At 42.0% G+C, this 15,879-nt stretch overlaps 1 protein-coding gene across 1 annotated transcript; it reads left to right on the top strand.

The window, feature by feature from the left end:
• Nucleotides 1-981: 981 nt before the first annotated feature.
• On the top strand, nucleotides 982-11,082 carry LOC142250289 (carbohydrate sulfotransferase 4-like). The gene is made up of 2 exons (XM_075322427.1): nucleotides 982-1,177; nucleotides 9,671-11,082. Exon 2 carries the CDS (start codon nucleotides 9,683-9,685, stop codon nucleotides 10,820-10,822), a length of 1,140 nt encoding a protein of 379 aa, XP_075178542.1. The 5' UTR covers nucleotides 982-1,177; nucleotides 9,671-9,682; the 3' UTR covers nucleotides 10,823-11,082.
• Nucleotides 11,083-15,879: the final 4,797 nt, after the last annotated feature.

Genomic DNA, 15,879 nt, shown 5'->3' with positions numbered 1-15,879 from the left:
TTCTAGTGTTTGTTTGATCTTACCTCATTGCTGGATTGTCAGCTACTCTGCTCAGCACTTTTGTTTAATGTCCTCCATACTGCTGCAGCTGCATCTAGTAAATATTTTATCTTACCTCTTATCTGGATTCACATCTACACTGCTCAGTACTTATGTTTAATGTCCTCCATGCTGCTGCTTCTAGTAACTGTTTTATCTTACCCCTTATCTGGATTCACATCTACACTGGTCAGCACCTTTGGTTGATGTCCTCCATGCTGCTGCTGCTTTTAGTAAATATTTTATCTTACCTCTTATCTGTATTCACATCTACTCTGCAAAATACTTTTGGTTGATGTCCTCCATGCTGCTGCTGCTTCTAGTAAATATTGTCTTACCTCTGAGCTGGATTTTGTATAACATCCTCCATGCTGTGGCTTCTAGTAAATATTTTATCTTACCTCTTATCTGGATTCACATCTACACTGCTCAATACTTTTGGTTGATGTCCTCCATGCTGCTGCTTCTAGTAAATGTTGTCTCTTACCTTTGAGCTGGATTTACATGTACACTGCTCTGTATTGCTGTATAACAGCCTCCATGGTGTGCAACATATAGACGGTAAAGCAGGAATCCCTCTTGTCTGTGTGTGCTGTGCTGCAGAGACATCAGAGCATCTCTTCTATATAATCAGAGAAATAAAAATTATGGATAGAACCTACAAAGGAAAAACTGGTGAGACATGCGAGTGACAGCCCCAATATGGGGCCCAGATTGCCCAAATTCTTAGAATTATAACTATTTCTTTTCAGCTTTTTTTGGTCACCGCCGTTGCGTCATCTTTGGAATCTTTTTGTTTTCCTTCGCTGCCTTCTTTCGTTCTCTTTTTTTGCTGTGGGCGTTTATGACCTTGACTTCTTTTCCATCATAATAAAGTAAGGAGTGGTATCTGTATATGCGGTGCTCGTCAGCTTATACAAAGGTCGCTAATATGGAGGAGCTGGAACGTGCTCTCCAGAAGGTTTCTCCACCAGCCACATTATACGAGGGTTTATTTTATTTACTCCCTCAGACTCCGGATTTCAGTTTCCAAGGGGTCAAACGCAGCTGAGCAGGTCAAAGGCACAATATGCCCGAAACAAAGTGTCTGCAGCGGAGCAGGGAGCAATGAAGGATTACTAGCCGGGTCGGAGAAAAGGTGAGATGGCTCTTTACACTTTTTGATGGCGGGGGAGAGATATAAATCACAATCGGGGATCTAAAAATGACACAAAAACAGATCAATCACGAAGGCAAATGTCTCCTGTGAGAGGACTCCGAAAACATTTTCATTGATTCGACTCCTAAGGATGAATTTTGCATTTAAGGCTTCAAAAAGTCTCATCTCCATCTAAAGATGGTTTGGAGGGGGCATCTAGTTAATATATGTGATGTGATATATCTTATTTTTCGAGAAAAGGTAGTTGAATCATTATTGTAGGAAAGGGTTCTTTACAGTAAGAGCAGTTCAATTATGTAATATTCAACCAAAAGAGCAATGGTAAATAGACCTTAATCTCATGAATGCTTCTAAATCTTGAAGGGTATAGATATAATAATTTTCCAATGATCTAGCTCAGGATGAGAGATACGATGATAACGATGATATCTACATATATTGTATGTAATAGGCTTTGTTTCCAACTGGAGAAGGTACAAAAGTGGCAACTAGTTAATAGATCTGATGCAATGAACTAAACTAGAGGATATAACTTATAATTAGAGGAAAGGTAATTTAATTATTACTGTACGGAAGGGTTCTTTACAGTAAGAGCAGTCCAATTATGAAATATTCAACCAAAAGAGCAATAGCAAATAGACCTTAATCTCATGAATGCTTCTAAATCTTGAAGGGTATAGATATAATAATTTTCCAATGATCTAGCTCAGGATGACAAATAGGATTATAACTATATCTATATATACAGTATGTAAAAGGCTTGGCTCTAACTGGAGAGGGTACACAAGAGGCAACTAGTTAATACATCTGATGCAATATACTAAACTATAGGTTATATAATACTTATTTAATTATTACAGGGAAGGATTCTTTACAGTAAGTGCAGTTAAATTACAAAATATTCAACACCAAGAGGTAGTAATGGCAGAATTTGTCAATTAGACAAAACCTTAGTCTCCAGACTTAAAGAGCATAGATCTAGAAGTGTTACATAGTTCATTCCATGGTTGTTAATAATAATTTCCACATTTAGTGTTTGACCAAGATTCTGTTCCAACCGAAGAGGGTTCAGAGAAAGCAACTAGTAAATAAATGTGATGCAACGGATTGAACTAGAGAATGTATCGTACTTATTACTTACTATAGGAAAGGGTTCTTTACAGTTACAGCAGTTAATTTTCAACCAAAAGAGATAGTTATCTCACATCTTCTCATATTGAAAATTAATATACTGAGAGATTTTCGATTTTGGGGAGTGCTCCTTTTGTGGGGTTCAGGTTCAGTGTCCCGTGGATCAGACAGATTATAGTGGAAATTCATGATGGTGCACATGGTCCTACCTCACACTGAGGATGGGCTGTAATAGTTTGATCCACCTGCGGAGGCGCTGTAGGGAGATTGAGCACAGGTTAGAGCGGACGGCTGAGCTCCCGGCCCGAGGGTGAGAAGGGATCGGATTTATTTATTTATAGACTTAATTATTAAGTAGTAACGTAAATTGATGATGTCAGAGCCCGAGAGATAAGAACGTTTATTACTTAATTGTGGATGATATTCTGTTAATGTGTAAAGGAGAGTGATAAATACTGACAGTTCTATGCGACGGACGCACGTGAGCCGGAGTCAATCCAAGGGCATAAAAAGCACAAACTACAAAATATAGAAAATATAGAGGATATAGAAAATATAGAGGATATAGAAAATATAGAAAATATAGAGGATATAGAAAATATAGAAAATATAGAGGATATAGAAAATATAGAGGATATAGACAATATAGAGGATATAGAAAATATAGAGGATATAGAGGATATAGAGGATATAGAAAATATAGAAGATATAGAAAATATAGAAAATATAGAGGATATAGAAAATATAGAGGATATAGAAAATATAGAAGATATAGAAAATATAGAGGGTATAGAAAATATAGAGTGTATAGAAAATATAGAGTGTATAGAAAATATAGAGGATATAGAAAATATAGAGGATATAGAAAATATTGAAGATATAGAAAATATAGAGGATATAGAAAATATAGAGGATATAGAGGATATAGAAAATATAGAAGATATAGAAAATATAGAGGATATAAAAAATATAGAAAATATAGAGGATATAGAAAATATAGAGGATATAGAAAATATAGAGGGTATAGAAAATATAGAGGGTATAGAAAATATAGAGGATATAGAAAATATAGAAAATATAGAGGATATAGAAAATATAGAGGATATAGAAAATATAGAAGATATAGAAAATATAAAGGGTATAGAAAATATAGAGGATATAAAAAATATAGAAAATATAGAGGATATAGAAAATATAGAGGATATAGAAAATATAGAAAATATAGAGGATATAGAAAATATAGAGGATATAGAAAATATAGAAGATATAGAAAATATAAAGGGTATAGAAAATATAGAGGATATAAAAAATATAGAAAATATAGAGGATATAGAAAATATAGAGGATATAGAAAATATAGAAAATATAGAGGATATAGAAAATATAGAGAATATAGAAAATATAGAAAATTTAGAGGATATAGAAAATATGGAAAATATAGAGGATTCAATTCTTTTTTAAGTTAAATTCTTTAATTTGTTTATTGTTGATTTTTTTAGTTCTATTAACTCTTTCCTTACATATATGTACAGCGCATATATAGAGGAGCTGAGCCCGCGCCTATACAGCTGGCACCACCTCTAACAGCAGCGACCGGAGCGAGCTCTGATCACTGCCACAGTCAATCACTGATCGCAGCATTTAAAGAGAATCCGTCATTTACATTTCATAAAACAATAGCAGAAGTGAAAATAAACAACTCTGACAAATATATCTTATGGGAGAAATCTGCTGCTTTCACCCCCCGGACGGATCCTTCATGTCCAACTAAAGGTAAAATGTGTATTCAGTGAGAACAGATTCTCCCATTACTGAGATAGGAGGTGACAGTTGGTGCTTATACAATTTTATGGAGAGGGAGGAGCTAGAGGCGGGGACGAATAGGCCGCGGCTAGTTCTCCTGACAGCTACAGGTCTGCATAGAATATTATGAGCACCAACTGCCCTATCTCAGTAAGAAGACAGATTTTACCCATGAAGTGAGAATTTTGAGAGTGGAAGCTCAGAGGTAAAAGAAATGGATTTCTTTAATAAAATCCAATATATAAAGCTGAGTGTATGTGTGTATGTATTTATGTGTATATGTGTGTGTGTATGTATGCATGTGTGTGTGTATGTATGTAAGTGTATGTATGTATGTGTGTATTTGTGTATGTGTACGTATGAATGTGTCTATATATGTGTATGTATTTATGTGTATATGTGTGTGTGTATGTATGCATGTGTGTGTGTATGTATGTAAGTGTATGTATGTATGTGTGTATTTGTGTACGTATGAATGTGTGTATATATGTGTATATGTATGTGTTTGTATGTGTGTGTGTATATGTTTGTGTATATGTGTGTGTGTGTATGTGTGTATATATGTGTGTGCGCATGTATATGTGTGTGTGTGTGTGTGTGTATATGTAGGTATATGTGTGTGTGTGTGCACGTGTATATGTGTGTATGTATATGTGTGCATGTATGTGTGTGCGTGTGTATATATGTGTGTGTGTGTGTGTGCACGTGTATATGTGTGTGTATATGTGTGCATGTATGTGTGTGTGTATATGTGTGTGTATATATGTGTGTGTATGTATGTATGTCTACTAAAGGAATACACATCATCGCAGTTACAATCATGATATTTTGCACAGACTCCTCATGTGACTCAGGGAACGTCATAGACTATGTTTTGAGGGGAAATTTTAACCACACACTTTACAGTTATTCGCTCAAAAAAACCTCCTTACTTACTGTTTGAATGTGTGAGGTAATATATTGTTTTGACAGTTGTCCCAGATATTTATCAGGTGGCCTATAGCAACCAATCACAGCTCTGCTTCTATTTTGGTACAGGTCATTAATAGGAGCTGTGATTGGTTGCTATAGGTAACGAAGGACATTATTAGTATAAGAAGCTTATGTGTCAGTTAGTATGATTTCTCTGGTGAGAGGGAGAGTGGGAGAGAGGGAGAGTGGGAGAGACAGAAAGTGGGAGAGGGAGAGTGGGAGAGTGGGAGAGACAGAAAGTGGGAGAGGGAGAGTGGGAGAGACAGAAAGTGGGAGAGGGAGAGTGGGAGAGTGGGAGAGACAGAAAGTGGGAGAGGGAGAGTGGGAGAGACAGAAAGTGGGAGAGGGAGAGTGGGAGAGACAGAAAGTGGGAGAGGGAGAGTGGGAGAGAGCGGGAGTGGGAGAGAGGGAGGAGAGAGAGGGAGAGTGGGAGAGTAGGAGATAGAGGGAAAGTGGGAGAGAGAGGGAAAGTGGGAGAGAGAGGGAAAGTAGGAGAGAGAGAGCGAGGGAGAGAGGGAGAGTGGGAGAGAGAGGGAGAGTGGGAGAGAGGGAGAATGGGAGCGAGAGGGGGAGTGGGAGAGAGAGGGAAAGTGGGAGAGAGAGAGAGAGTGGGAGAGAGGGAGAGTGAGAGAGTGGGAGAGAGGGAGAGTGAGAGAGAGAGGGAGAGTGGGAGAGGGAGAGAGAGAGGGGGAGTGGGAGAGAGGGAGAGTGGGAGAGAGAGGGAAAGTAGGAGAGAGAGAGCGAGGGAGAGAGGGAGAGTGGGAGAGAGAGGGAGAGTGGGAGAGAGGGAGAATGGGAGCGAGAGGGGGAGTGGGAGAGAGAGGGAAAGTTGGAGAGAGAGAGAGAGAGAGTGGGAGAGAGGGAGAGTGAGAGAGTGGGAGAGAGGGAGAGTGAGAGAGAGAGGGAGAGTGGGAGAGTGAGAGAGTGAGAGAGAGAGGGAGAGTGGGAGAGAGAGGGAGAGTGAGAGAGTGAGAGAGAGAGGGAGAGTGGGAGAGAGAGAGTGGGAGAGAGGGAGAGTGAGAGAGTGAGAGAGTGGGAGAGTGAGAGAGTGAGAGAGAGAGAGAGAGGGAGAGAGAGAGAGAGTGGGAGAGAGGGAGAGTGAGAGAGTGGGAGAGAGGGAGAGTGAGAGAGAGAGGGAGAGTGGGAGAGAGAGAGTGAGAGAGAGAGGGAGAGTGGGAGAGAGAGAGTGGGAGAGAAATATAGAAAGAGACTTAGTTACTATCCCGGGCAACACCAGATACTTCAGCTAGTATATTATGAAATTCACTTATTTTCCTGTGTAATATGTATATGTGTATATATGAAATAATGGAAATTCTTGAAACGACGCAATCCCCGTATTGTGCCGTCAATCTGAGCACTTGAAACGACGCAATCCCCGTATTGTGCCGTCAATCTGAGCACTTCCTCCATGACTCAATTGTGGTGTATGGAAAGTTTGCGATGGCTTCTCAGGAGATTGATAAATTTATCATATACTGCAATTTAATTGGATGTAATACATCAAGAGATGAAACTATCGCAGGTTCAAATCCAACAGTAAAAAATAAATGCTCAAAATTATGAACCATGCCGCTGTTCCCAATATAATAAAAAAGAACAGCAGATCTTGAGCCATGGAGATTTGATGGATGACCGCTCTGCAGGAAGATCACTCTTGTGCAGCCTAGATAGGTCCACCAGGGTCTTTTCCGCCTCGATAAGTCCACCAGGGTCTTTTCCGCCTAGATAGGTCCACCAGGGCCTTTTACGCCTAGATAAGTCCACCACGGTCTTTTCCGCCTAGATAAGTCCACCAGGGTCTTTTCCACCTAGATAGGTTAACCAGGGCCTTTTCCGCCTAGATAAGTCCACCAGGGTTTTTTCCGCCTAGATAAATCCACCAGGGCCTTTTACGCGTAGATAAGTCCACCAGAGTCTTTTCCGCCTAGATAGGTCCACCAGGGTCTTTTCCGCCTAGATAAGTCCACCAGGGTCTTCTCCTCCTAGATAAGTCTACCAGGGAAACTCCATCGTTATCATCAAGCCATTGGGTTATTGGTCTTCCTCTTTGTCTTGTTTCTTCTATTCTTCTGACCACGATGTCCTCCAGTGATTGTTCTCTTCATATGTGTCCAGAGTTGGCAAGTCATAGCTTGGTGATCGTTGCTTCGAGTAACATGTTTGGTTTGGTTTGTTCCAAAATTGATTTTTCTTTTCTTCTTGCCATCCATGGAGTTGATAACAGTTTTAGGCTTCGGGGGTAAGACCTTCTAATGTGAATGGTGACCTCCTGCCTCCGTCAACAAATTACGTTGGAGGAGAGAAGTGTCAGGAGAGGAGTCAGATCCTTTTGTTCTCAGGGGAAATAATCTGCCCATAGAGGTGTTTTTCTTCACTCTCCCCGTAGGGATTGTATATTGGGGGTCGTTGGACCCGGCCGATGTCTCAGGTGCACTGAGATGTGCAGCTAAACCCATTTTAAGCCTCTATAACCCTCAAATACCATAAAGAAAACTCTTAGTAATCTCTACAAAAACTTCCTAGTGACTCATCGTAGAGATATAATGCTTCACTGACAGATGTGCCCGGCTGCCGCGCCTTTAACCAAGCGCCGTACGTCTAAATACTTGAAGTGATATTCCCCCAAAGACACAAGGCTCATAGCCCGCCACCAGATCCTCAGTGTGAACGACGCCCAAGCCATAAACTGAACTCCGGTCACCAGTAAAACATCCATTTCCCTGTTTACTGTCACAATAAATCTTTTAACGATGGGGACAATTTTTGTTTTCATACCTTTGTTTTTTCCTACCCTACGTCCAAGAGCCATAACGTTTTTATTTTCCCTCCTAGACGTATGAAACTTTTTTACTGCGCTGCGAGTTGTGGTTTTGTGCGCAGGACGGATATATGTGAGCCGAGGTGATGATTTCATTGATATCAATAAATCAATAAATTGCATTTCATGGGGAAGGTGCAGTAACCAAAAAACCAACATATTTTTTTCTTTACGGCGTTTACCTATTAGGTTAATTTATTTTTAGAAATTTTGTAATTTTACCGACTGAATTCTTTTTATTCCTTCAATATTACAGTTTATAGTCAAAATCATGGTTTCCTGTGCAGAAGCATCAAGATGGAAGCCACGAACCCTTCCACAGGGTGAGGGGTGCCTGAGCGGGTGTCCCACCAGGATGATGCTACTTAATGAGAACCCATCATCTTTGAAAATGCCATTTACCTGCAGATATAGAGTCAATTGGCAGATTAATAGCGTTTTAAGGCCACAGTACTGAATGAAAGTGCAGCTACCAGGAGAACATTTACTTATTTCCTCCCTCGAGCTGCCAGCTTTCAGTCATTTGGGTGTGCATGGAACAGTTACCTCTCACAGTACCGACATGAAGAAGTTCACTGCTGCACACAATCCCTACTCAATAAAATGGCCACTTGCCAAAAAAACGTTCATAGAGTGTCCTCCTAACCTGGCAGATAGTATCCATCGATCCGTCATACTGAAATCTAACATGGCCAACCCTTCTTTCCCTGACATCTGCTTTTGGGGAAAGTCTGGCCCAGCTCATACTCCATCGATGATCTACAAAATCCTTAGGTTCTTCCATGTTCATCTTGTATGGACAGCTTTCGGAGAGCCCCCTCATCACCAAACTTGACCATGACATGAGAAATATGAAACTGAAGACTCACGGTAACAGCCTCGCTGCTTGGAGACAGGATGGATGATATAGATAAGAGCTCAAAGGTTTATTTAGTTAAATAGCCACAATGCGTTTCAGGGGTGTACAATCTCCCCCTCTCCCCTGAGAAATATGAAGAAGTTCACTGCTCTGCACAATCCCTACTCAATAAAATGGCCACTTGCCAAAAAAAAACGTTCACAGAATGTCCTCCTGCCAGGACCGGTGCCAAAACCTGGCAGATAGTGTAGAATTTCCTTGCAGTGCCACCACGGGAGGTCGTAAGCATTACACATTGGCTATTCACATCAATGGGTTATCTGTTTAAGGCAGGACAGAACTGGTCCTCCTGGGCGAGAGAAGATCCTTGTAACTGCCCTCACCAAGTGATGGGTATACTAGGCAGCAGACCCCTCTTTATTAAGGTTTTCTAAACCTAAAGGGCAAAGATATTGATTGCTTTATGAAACTAGTTCCAGAACCTTTTCAATCTGATCTCAAAGTGTTACACAGCTTTACTTATCCATCCAGTTATGATAGCTGTTGGCCAAATGGTCAACAGTGATTCCTCCCTTCCAGCCTCTACTTGGAATGTGTTCCCCTCTAGTGGTGGATTTTTATTTCAGCTCCATCGATCCATCATACTGAAATCTAACATACCCAAACCTTCTGTCCCTGACATCTGCTGTCGGGGAAAGTCTGGACCAGCTCATACTCCATCGATGATCTACAAAATCCTTTGGTTCTTCCTTGTAAGGCCAGCTTTCGAAGAGCACCACACTTGAACATGACACGAGAAATAGCAGAAGTTTTCCATTTTGCCCAGAATATTCTCATATTATTACATTTTTGTTATAAAATTGTCTTCTTTTTTATCTCATTACAGAATAACCACAACATGGCTCCTCGGCTTTCACTCTTCCGCTTCATCATTGTGTCACTTCTCATCTTCTTCTCGGTATGGATTCTTAAAGACAAGATAGACTTTGAAGACCAAGAAGGAAAACGCACGCATGTTCTCATTCTCTCATCATGGAGGTCCGGCTCCTCTTTCTTGGGTCAGATATTCAATCATCACCCCAATGTGTTTTACATCTATGAGCCGGCACGAATGGTTTGGGTCAAGTTCCCAAATCTCAAGGCCAGTGTTTTGCATTATCCTATCAGAGACCTTTTCCGGTCATTGTTCACTTGTGATGTGTCTCCTCTACATGAATATCTTTCGAGAGGCGGTCGGTATATTTCTGATTTGCCTTTTTGGACTGAGAGTTGGGCTTTATGTTCTCAACCTGCTTGTAAAGCCTTAAACAAAAATAAGGAATATGATCGACCTACTTGCTTTCAACGTTGTGGGTATGTTCCCTTAAAAAAGATGGAGGAGTCTTGTGAGGTCCACAGTCATGTGGTTCTGAAGACAGTTCGTATCCTAGACCTTGGTCCTCTTGTTTCCCTACTAGAAGATGCCAATCTTGACCTTAGAATCATTCACCTGGTAAGGGACCCTCGGGCCGTGGCTTTATCACGATTAAGGTTTAAGCATCTGAATGATGAGGATCTTATTGTGGTCAGAGAAAATGAAGAACCTCAAAATAAAAAGTCAAAGCCTAGTGTCACCCAAGTCATGGCCAAAATCTGTGAAGCCCAAGTGGCGATCAACAACTTTAGCAGACGGGCAGGTAAAGCCTTGCAAGGAAAGTATATGATGATACGGCATGAGGACTTGGCTACAGAACCATTGACTGTGGTCGATAAGGTTTACAAATTTACAGGTCTTAGCCTAAATAAAGATCTTCAAAAATTGGTGTACAATATCACCCACCGACACACCCAAGTGCAGAGGGGGTTCATGAACTTTGCCGAAGACTCCATGAAAATTGTTCACAAATGGAGGAAAGATCTTAACCACAAAGTGGTGTTAGAGATTCAAGACGTTTGCCACAAGGCGATGGAAGTCTTTGGATACGGCCAAGTGAGGACTCTGAAGGAGCAACATGACCTTTCGTTAAGTGTGGTGAATGACGTAATGACCGACAAATAGTATTTCAAGTTGAAAACTAAGTTTCTGGACAGGTGGGACGAGATGTAAAGAAACCCCTCGGTCTATAATGTCAGGAACTCCTATAGACCTTGTGGGGCCTGCTGCAGATTGACATTCATAAACACTGGGATTCACCATTTGCTTTATGGAAAATCAACACGATACGACTTTATATTAATTATTTTAACATAAATTATTGATTTTGCCAATATGTTATAAATTTTGAATTACGTAGTAGAGAGCAATGATAATTGAGTTTGGGGTGGGACTGGTCAAGCACTCACTATGGCCGTCATAACAGTCCCTACTAGGGCTGTGAAATACCGTGTTATTCAGATTATTAGACGCACTTGTTCTCCCAAAAATTGGGAGGAAAATGATGGGTGAGTATTATACTGCGAATGTAGCTTACCGGGAGGTGAATGGGTGCTGTGCTGACTGCGGTGGGGGCTGTGCTGGCTGCGGTGGGGGCTGTGCTGGCTGCGGTGGTGCATGTGCTGACTGTGGTGGGGGCTGTGCTGGCTGCGGTGGGGGCTGTGCTGGCTGCAGTGGGGGCTGTGCTGGCTGCAGTGGGGGCTGTGCTGGCTGCGGTGGGGGCTGTGCTGACTGTGGTGGGAGCTGTGCTGGCTGCGGTGGGGGCTGTGCTGGCTGCAGTGGGGGCTGTGCTGGCTGCAGTGGGGGCTGTGCTGGCTGCGGTGGTGGATGTGCTGACTGTGGTGGGAGCTGTGCTGGCTGCGGTGGTGGATGTGCTGACTGTGGTGGGGGCTGTGCTGGCTGCGGTGGGGGCTGTGCTGGCTGCAGTGGGGGCTGTGCTGGCTGCAGTGGGGGCTGTGCTGGCTGCGGTGGTGGATGTGCTGACTGTGGTGGGAGCTGTGCTGGCTGCGGTGGTGGATGTGCTGACTGTGGTGGGGTCTGTGCTGGCTGCAGTGAGGGCTGTGCTGGCTGCGGTGGGGGCTGTGCTGGCTGCAATGGGGGCTGTGCTGGCTGTGGTGGGGGATGTGCTGGCTGCAATGGGAGCTGTGCTGGCTGCGGTGGGGGCTGTGTGGAGTAAAGTGGTGCGACGGGTGAGATGCTCTGTTGGCGGTGCAGGATTCAAATAACGGCGCCCTGAGTCAATGCATGCGCAGATGGAGCTCTCAGCTCAAGATCTCATCTGCAGACGTGCCGCCTCCAGCCCATTACTCTCCCAGCAGCGGACTTAAGGAAAATGGCGCCCAGAGGTGGCATGTGTGCAGATGAGATCTCGGCTTGTCATTGAGCTGAGAGCTCAATGTGTGCATGCGCCGACTCCGGGCACAATTTCATTGAAGCCTGCACTGCCAACAAAGCATCTGTTACACCCGCCGCACCGCACTGCTCCACGCAACCAGCACGGCACCCGCAGACAGCACAGCCCCCACCAAAGCCAGCACAGCTCCCACCGCAGCGCCTGCAGCATTGCCCTACTCCAGCACCGTCCCTGCCTCCTGTGACCCCGCTCCCCCACCGCTGATGCACCCACTCTCTAATTTTAGGGTGCATCTTATAAAACGAAAAATACTGTAACTTTTTGAGTTCCTTAGTGATGTTTTCCTTTTTTTGGAATGACAATAGCATGGTGAATATACGAACGAGAAGTCAAAGTCCCTAAGAATATGGGGGGCAATTTCCATGAAGCCAGGAGGCAGCGTTTGTAGGCTATGTTGTTGCTTTGTATGGAGCTCGGTGACCTCTGATTGCTGTTGTACATTGCCCATCAGTTGTTTTAATTTTCAGTTTAAAAATCAATAGTGCACGAGAAAATAAGCAACTTTATAACGTATCTTATCAGGGACATCTGCTTCTTTCTCCTTCTGGATTGCTCCTTCTGTCAAATCTGTGTTTAATGAACACAGACCTTCACATTACTAGGAGAAGAAATGGCAATTGGTGCCTATAAAATTCTATGGAGGGAAGAGGAGGAGCTAGAGACAGACACAGACATTCTGCTGCAAGTTCTCCTGAAATGACAGTTACAATTTAAATCTATGGTAAAAAAAGGAGAACTTGCAGCAGCAGGTCTGTGCCGGCCTCCAGCTCCTCTTCATTCCACCATAGCATTTTAAAGGAACCTGAATTGAGAGTGACAGGCCGGCGCAGAAGGAGAAAGAAGGACATTACTAGGATAATTTATATTACAAAGCTTCTTATTTTCATGTGAACTATTGATTTATGAAATAAAAGTCAAACAGCTCTTTTAGATCACTTCTGGACTGCCCAAACACGATAAATGTCCAGGCCGTCCACATTCTAGTCTGCAATTAATGTTTAAGAACATTGCTGCATCGTACAACACCTGCAACAGCGAGAAGCCGCTCGACAGACACAGCCAGACTCCACACAGAGAAGGCAGTGATGGTTTATTACCGCCTCTGCCTTCCTGATCCTGTATACACAATTCTGAACAAGCGCTACACGCACAGAAATAGGGAGCGTTAATGGCGCATCTTCCTCCTGATCCAGCGGTCTCGTGATTGCTGGGAATACGGAGGGAGCTGGAGGGGGATAGAAGACACTATCAGCATTACAGAAGAAGAAATCAGACTGGAAAGGTATATATAAAAAACATGTAGCTGAAGTGTTGCTTGAATTTGAGCGGAAGTGGACACGGTGAGGAACCTTTTTCACGGGACAACGTACAAGCGGAATTTGCCGCAGGTTTACCGCAGCTGCTCCCCGGAATCCGCAGCTATCCATTGCTGCAGTATATCTACGGCGTTGTTGCGGTAAACCTGCGGAAACAGTGCGGATTTCCTGCGGAATTCCCGCCCTGTATCTCCATAGTGGAGGAGCGGGATTTCCGCAGATATTTCCGCATGAACAATTCAGTCCGCATCATTGGATTGTATGGATGTGTATGGACACAGACACTCCTCAAATCCTATAGGATAACATGGGGAGTGTCTGTACATGCTAGAACCTGCGGATTTATATAGAAAATCCAGATAAATTTGTGAGTTTTCCGCAGCAAATTCCGCGGGTACATTATCCCGTGGGCACATTGCCTTACTATGCATTCAGGAGGATGAATTTCCATTATTACTGGGGCTAATATAACAGCCCCGGTTACAGGAGAAATCAAGTAAAAATAAAAGTATATATTTAAATAGTGAAATGTCCCTAAAAGATATTTCTGAGGCACAATAGGTAAAAAAAAATAAGTTAATTAATAAAAAAATATTACATATATATATATATATATACATACATACACTCACATAATACATAAAGTATACACTGTATAAAGATGCAAACACCATTAGAATGTCTGAACGAGAATATTTTTTTACAGCTTTTTAAAGTATAAAAATAAAACAAATGTGATTGGTCGGGAATGGTGGTAAATGGTGCTTAAGACCCCTACTCTAAGGCTCCTGTGGGGGACATTATCTATTATTTAGAATTGTGATCTGTCACATGGTAAAATTTTTGGAAAATGCCGGAGTCTTCCTCTGTCCTCAGTTATCTGTTGATTGAAATAGAAACGTTGCCCCACAAGTACTCCCATGTAGCCCCGGACCCTCAGGTGACGGCCCCAGACCCTCAGGTGACGGTCCCAGACCCTCAGGTGGCGGCCCCAGACCCTCAGGTGACGGCCCCAGACCCTCAGGTGACGGCCCCCATGACAGTCACACTCTAAGATATCGCGAAATTGGACGGAAAACTCCCGAGAAGTCGGATTTCATCTTAAAGCCACGGGAAGACGTTAGATTCTGTCTCCAGAGATGAAGGGACGTGGACGAAAAAGTGCGACCTCTGCTGGTAAAAGACAGAAGTGCAGGGACAACGCGGGAGGACGACAGCTTCATTTCCAATTATTAATGATTAAAAACATTTCAAAAAGACCAAAAGTAAAAGCCGCTGCATTGGGGCACATTTTAGGATTTTTTTCGCAAATGTGTGTAAATTCTTCGGTGGACGAAGGGTTATATTTCAGTTCTCAGTTTACAGCCTCCAACGTAACAACCGATGACGTCGCAACGAAAAACACACATTTCCAGCAATTCTAGATTTGCGCTGACATTTCCATGTTGTTTTATTCACTGCAAAGAGACTATTGTTTGCACTTACAGTAAAAGTGCTTCATCATAATGTAGCACAAAATGTGAAGAGTGACAGAAGAAGTCACGAAAGTTCAGGAGATCCCCATTTATCTGCTACACTCACATTACACAAAGAGCAACAGCAGCGACATCTCACCCAGAAAACACAAGAAGAAAAACTGATACACTAAACCTCATGTACAAGAATATAACTGCTATAATACTGCTCCTATGTACAAGAATATAACTACTATAATACTGCCCACTATGTACAAGAATATAACTACTATAATACTGCTCCTATGTACAAGAATATAACTACTATAATACTGCCCCCTATGTATAAGAATATAACTACTATAATACTGCTCCTATGTACAAGAATATAACTACTATAATACTGCCCACTATGTACAAGAATATAACTACTATAATACTGCTCCTATGTACAAGAATATAACTACTATAATACTGCTCCTATGTACAATAACTACTATAATACTGCCCCTATGTACAAGAATATAACTACTATAATACTGCCTCTATATACAAGAATATAACTGCTATAATACTGCCCCCCTATGTACAAGAATATAACTACTATAATACTGTCCCTATGTACAAGAATATAACTACTATAACACCGCTCCTATGTACAAAAAAATAACTACTATAATACTGCCTCTATATACAAGAATATAACTACTATAATACTGCTCCTATGTACAAGAATATAACTACTATAATACTGCCCCTATGTACAATAACTACTATAATACTGCCCCTATGTACAAGAATATAACTACTATAATACTGCCTCTATATACAAGAATATAACTGCTATAATACTGCCCCCCTATGTACAAGAATATAACTACTATAATACTGTCCCTATGTACAAGAATATAACTACTATAACACCGCTCCTATGTACAAAAAAATAACTACTATAATACTGCCTCTATATACAAGAATATAACTACTATAATACTGCCC

This window comes from Anomaloglossus baeobatrachus, chromosome 9, assembly GCF_048569485.1.
Source record: "Anomaloglossus baeobatrachus isolate aAnoBae1 chromosome 9, aAnoBae1.hap1, whole genome shotgun sequence".
In the NCBI taxonomy this organism is placed as follows: domain Eukaryota; kingdom Metazoa; phylum Chordata; class Amphibia; order Anura; family Aromobatidae; genus Anomaloglossus; species Anomaloglossus baeobatrachus.
This window is presented reverse-complemented; position numbering and strand designations above follow the sequence as displayed.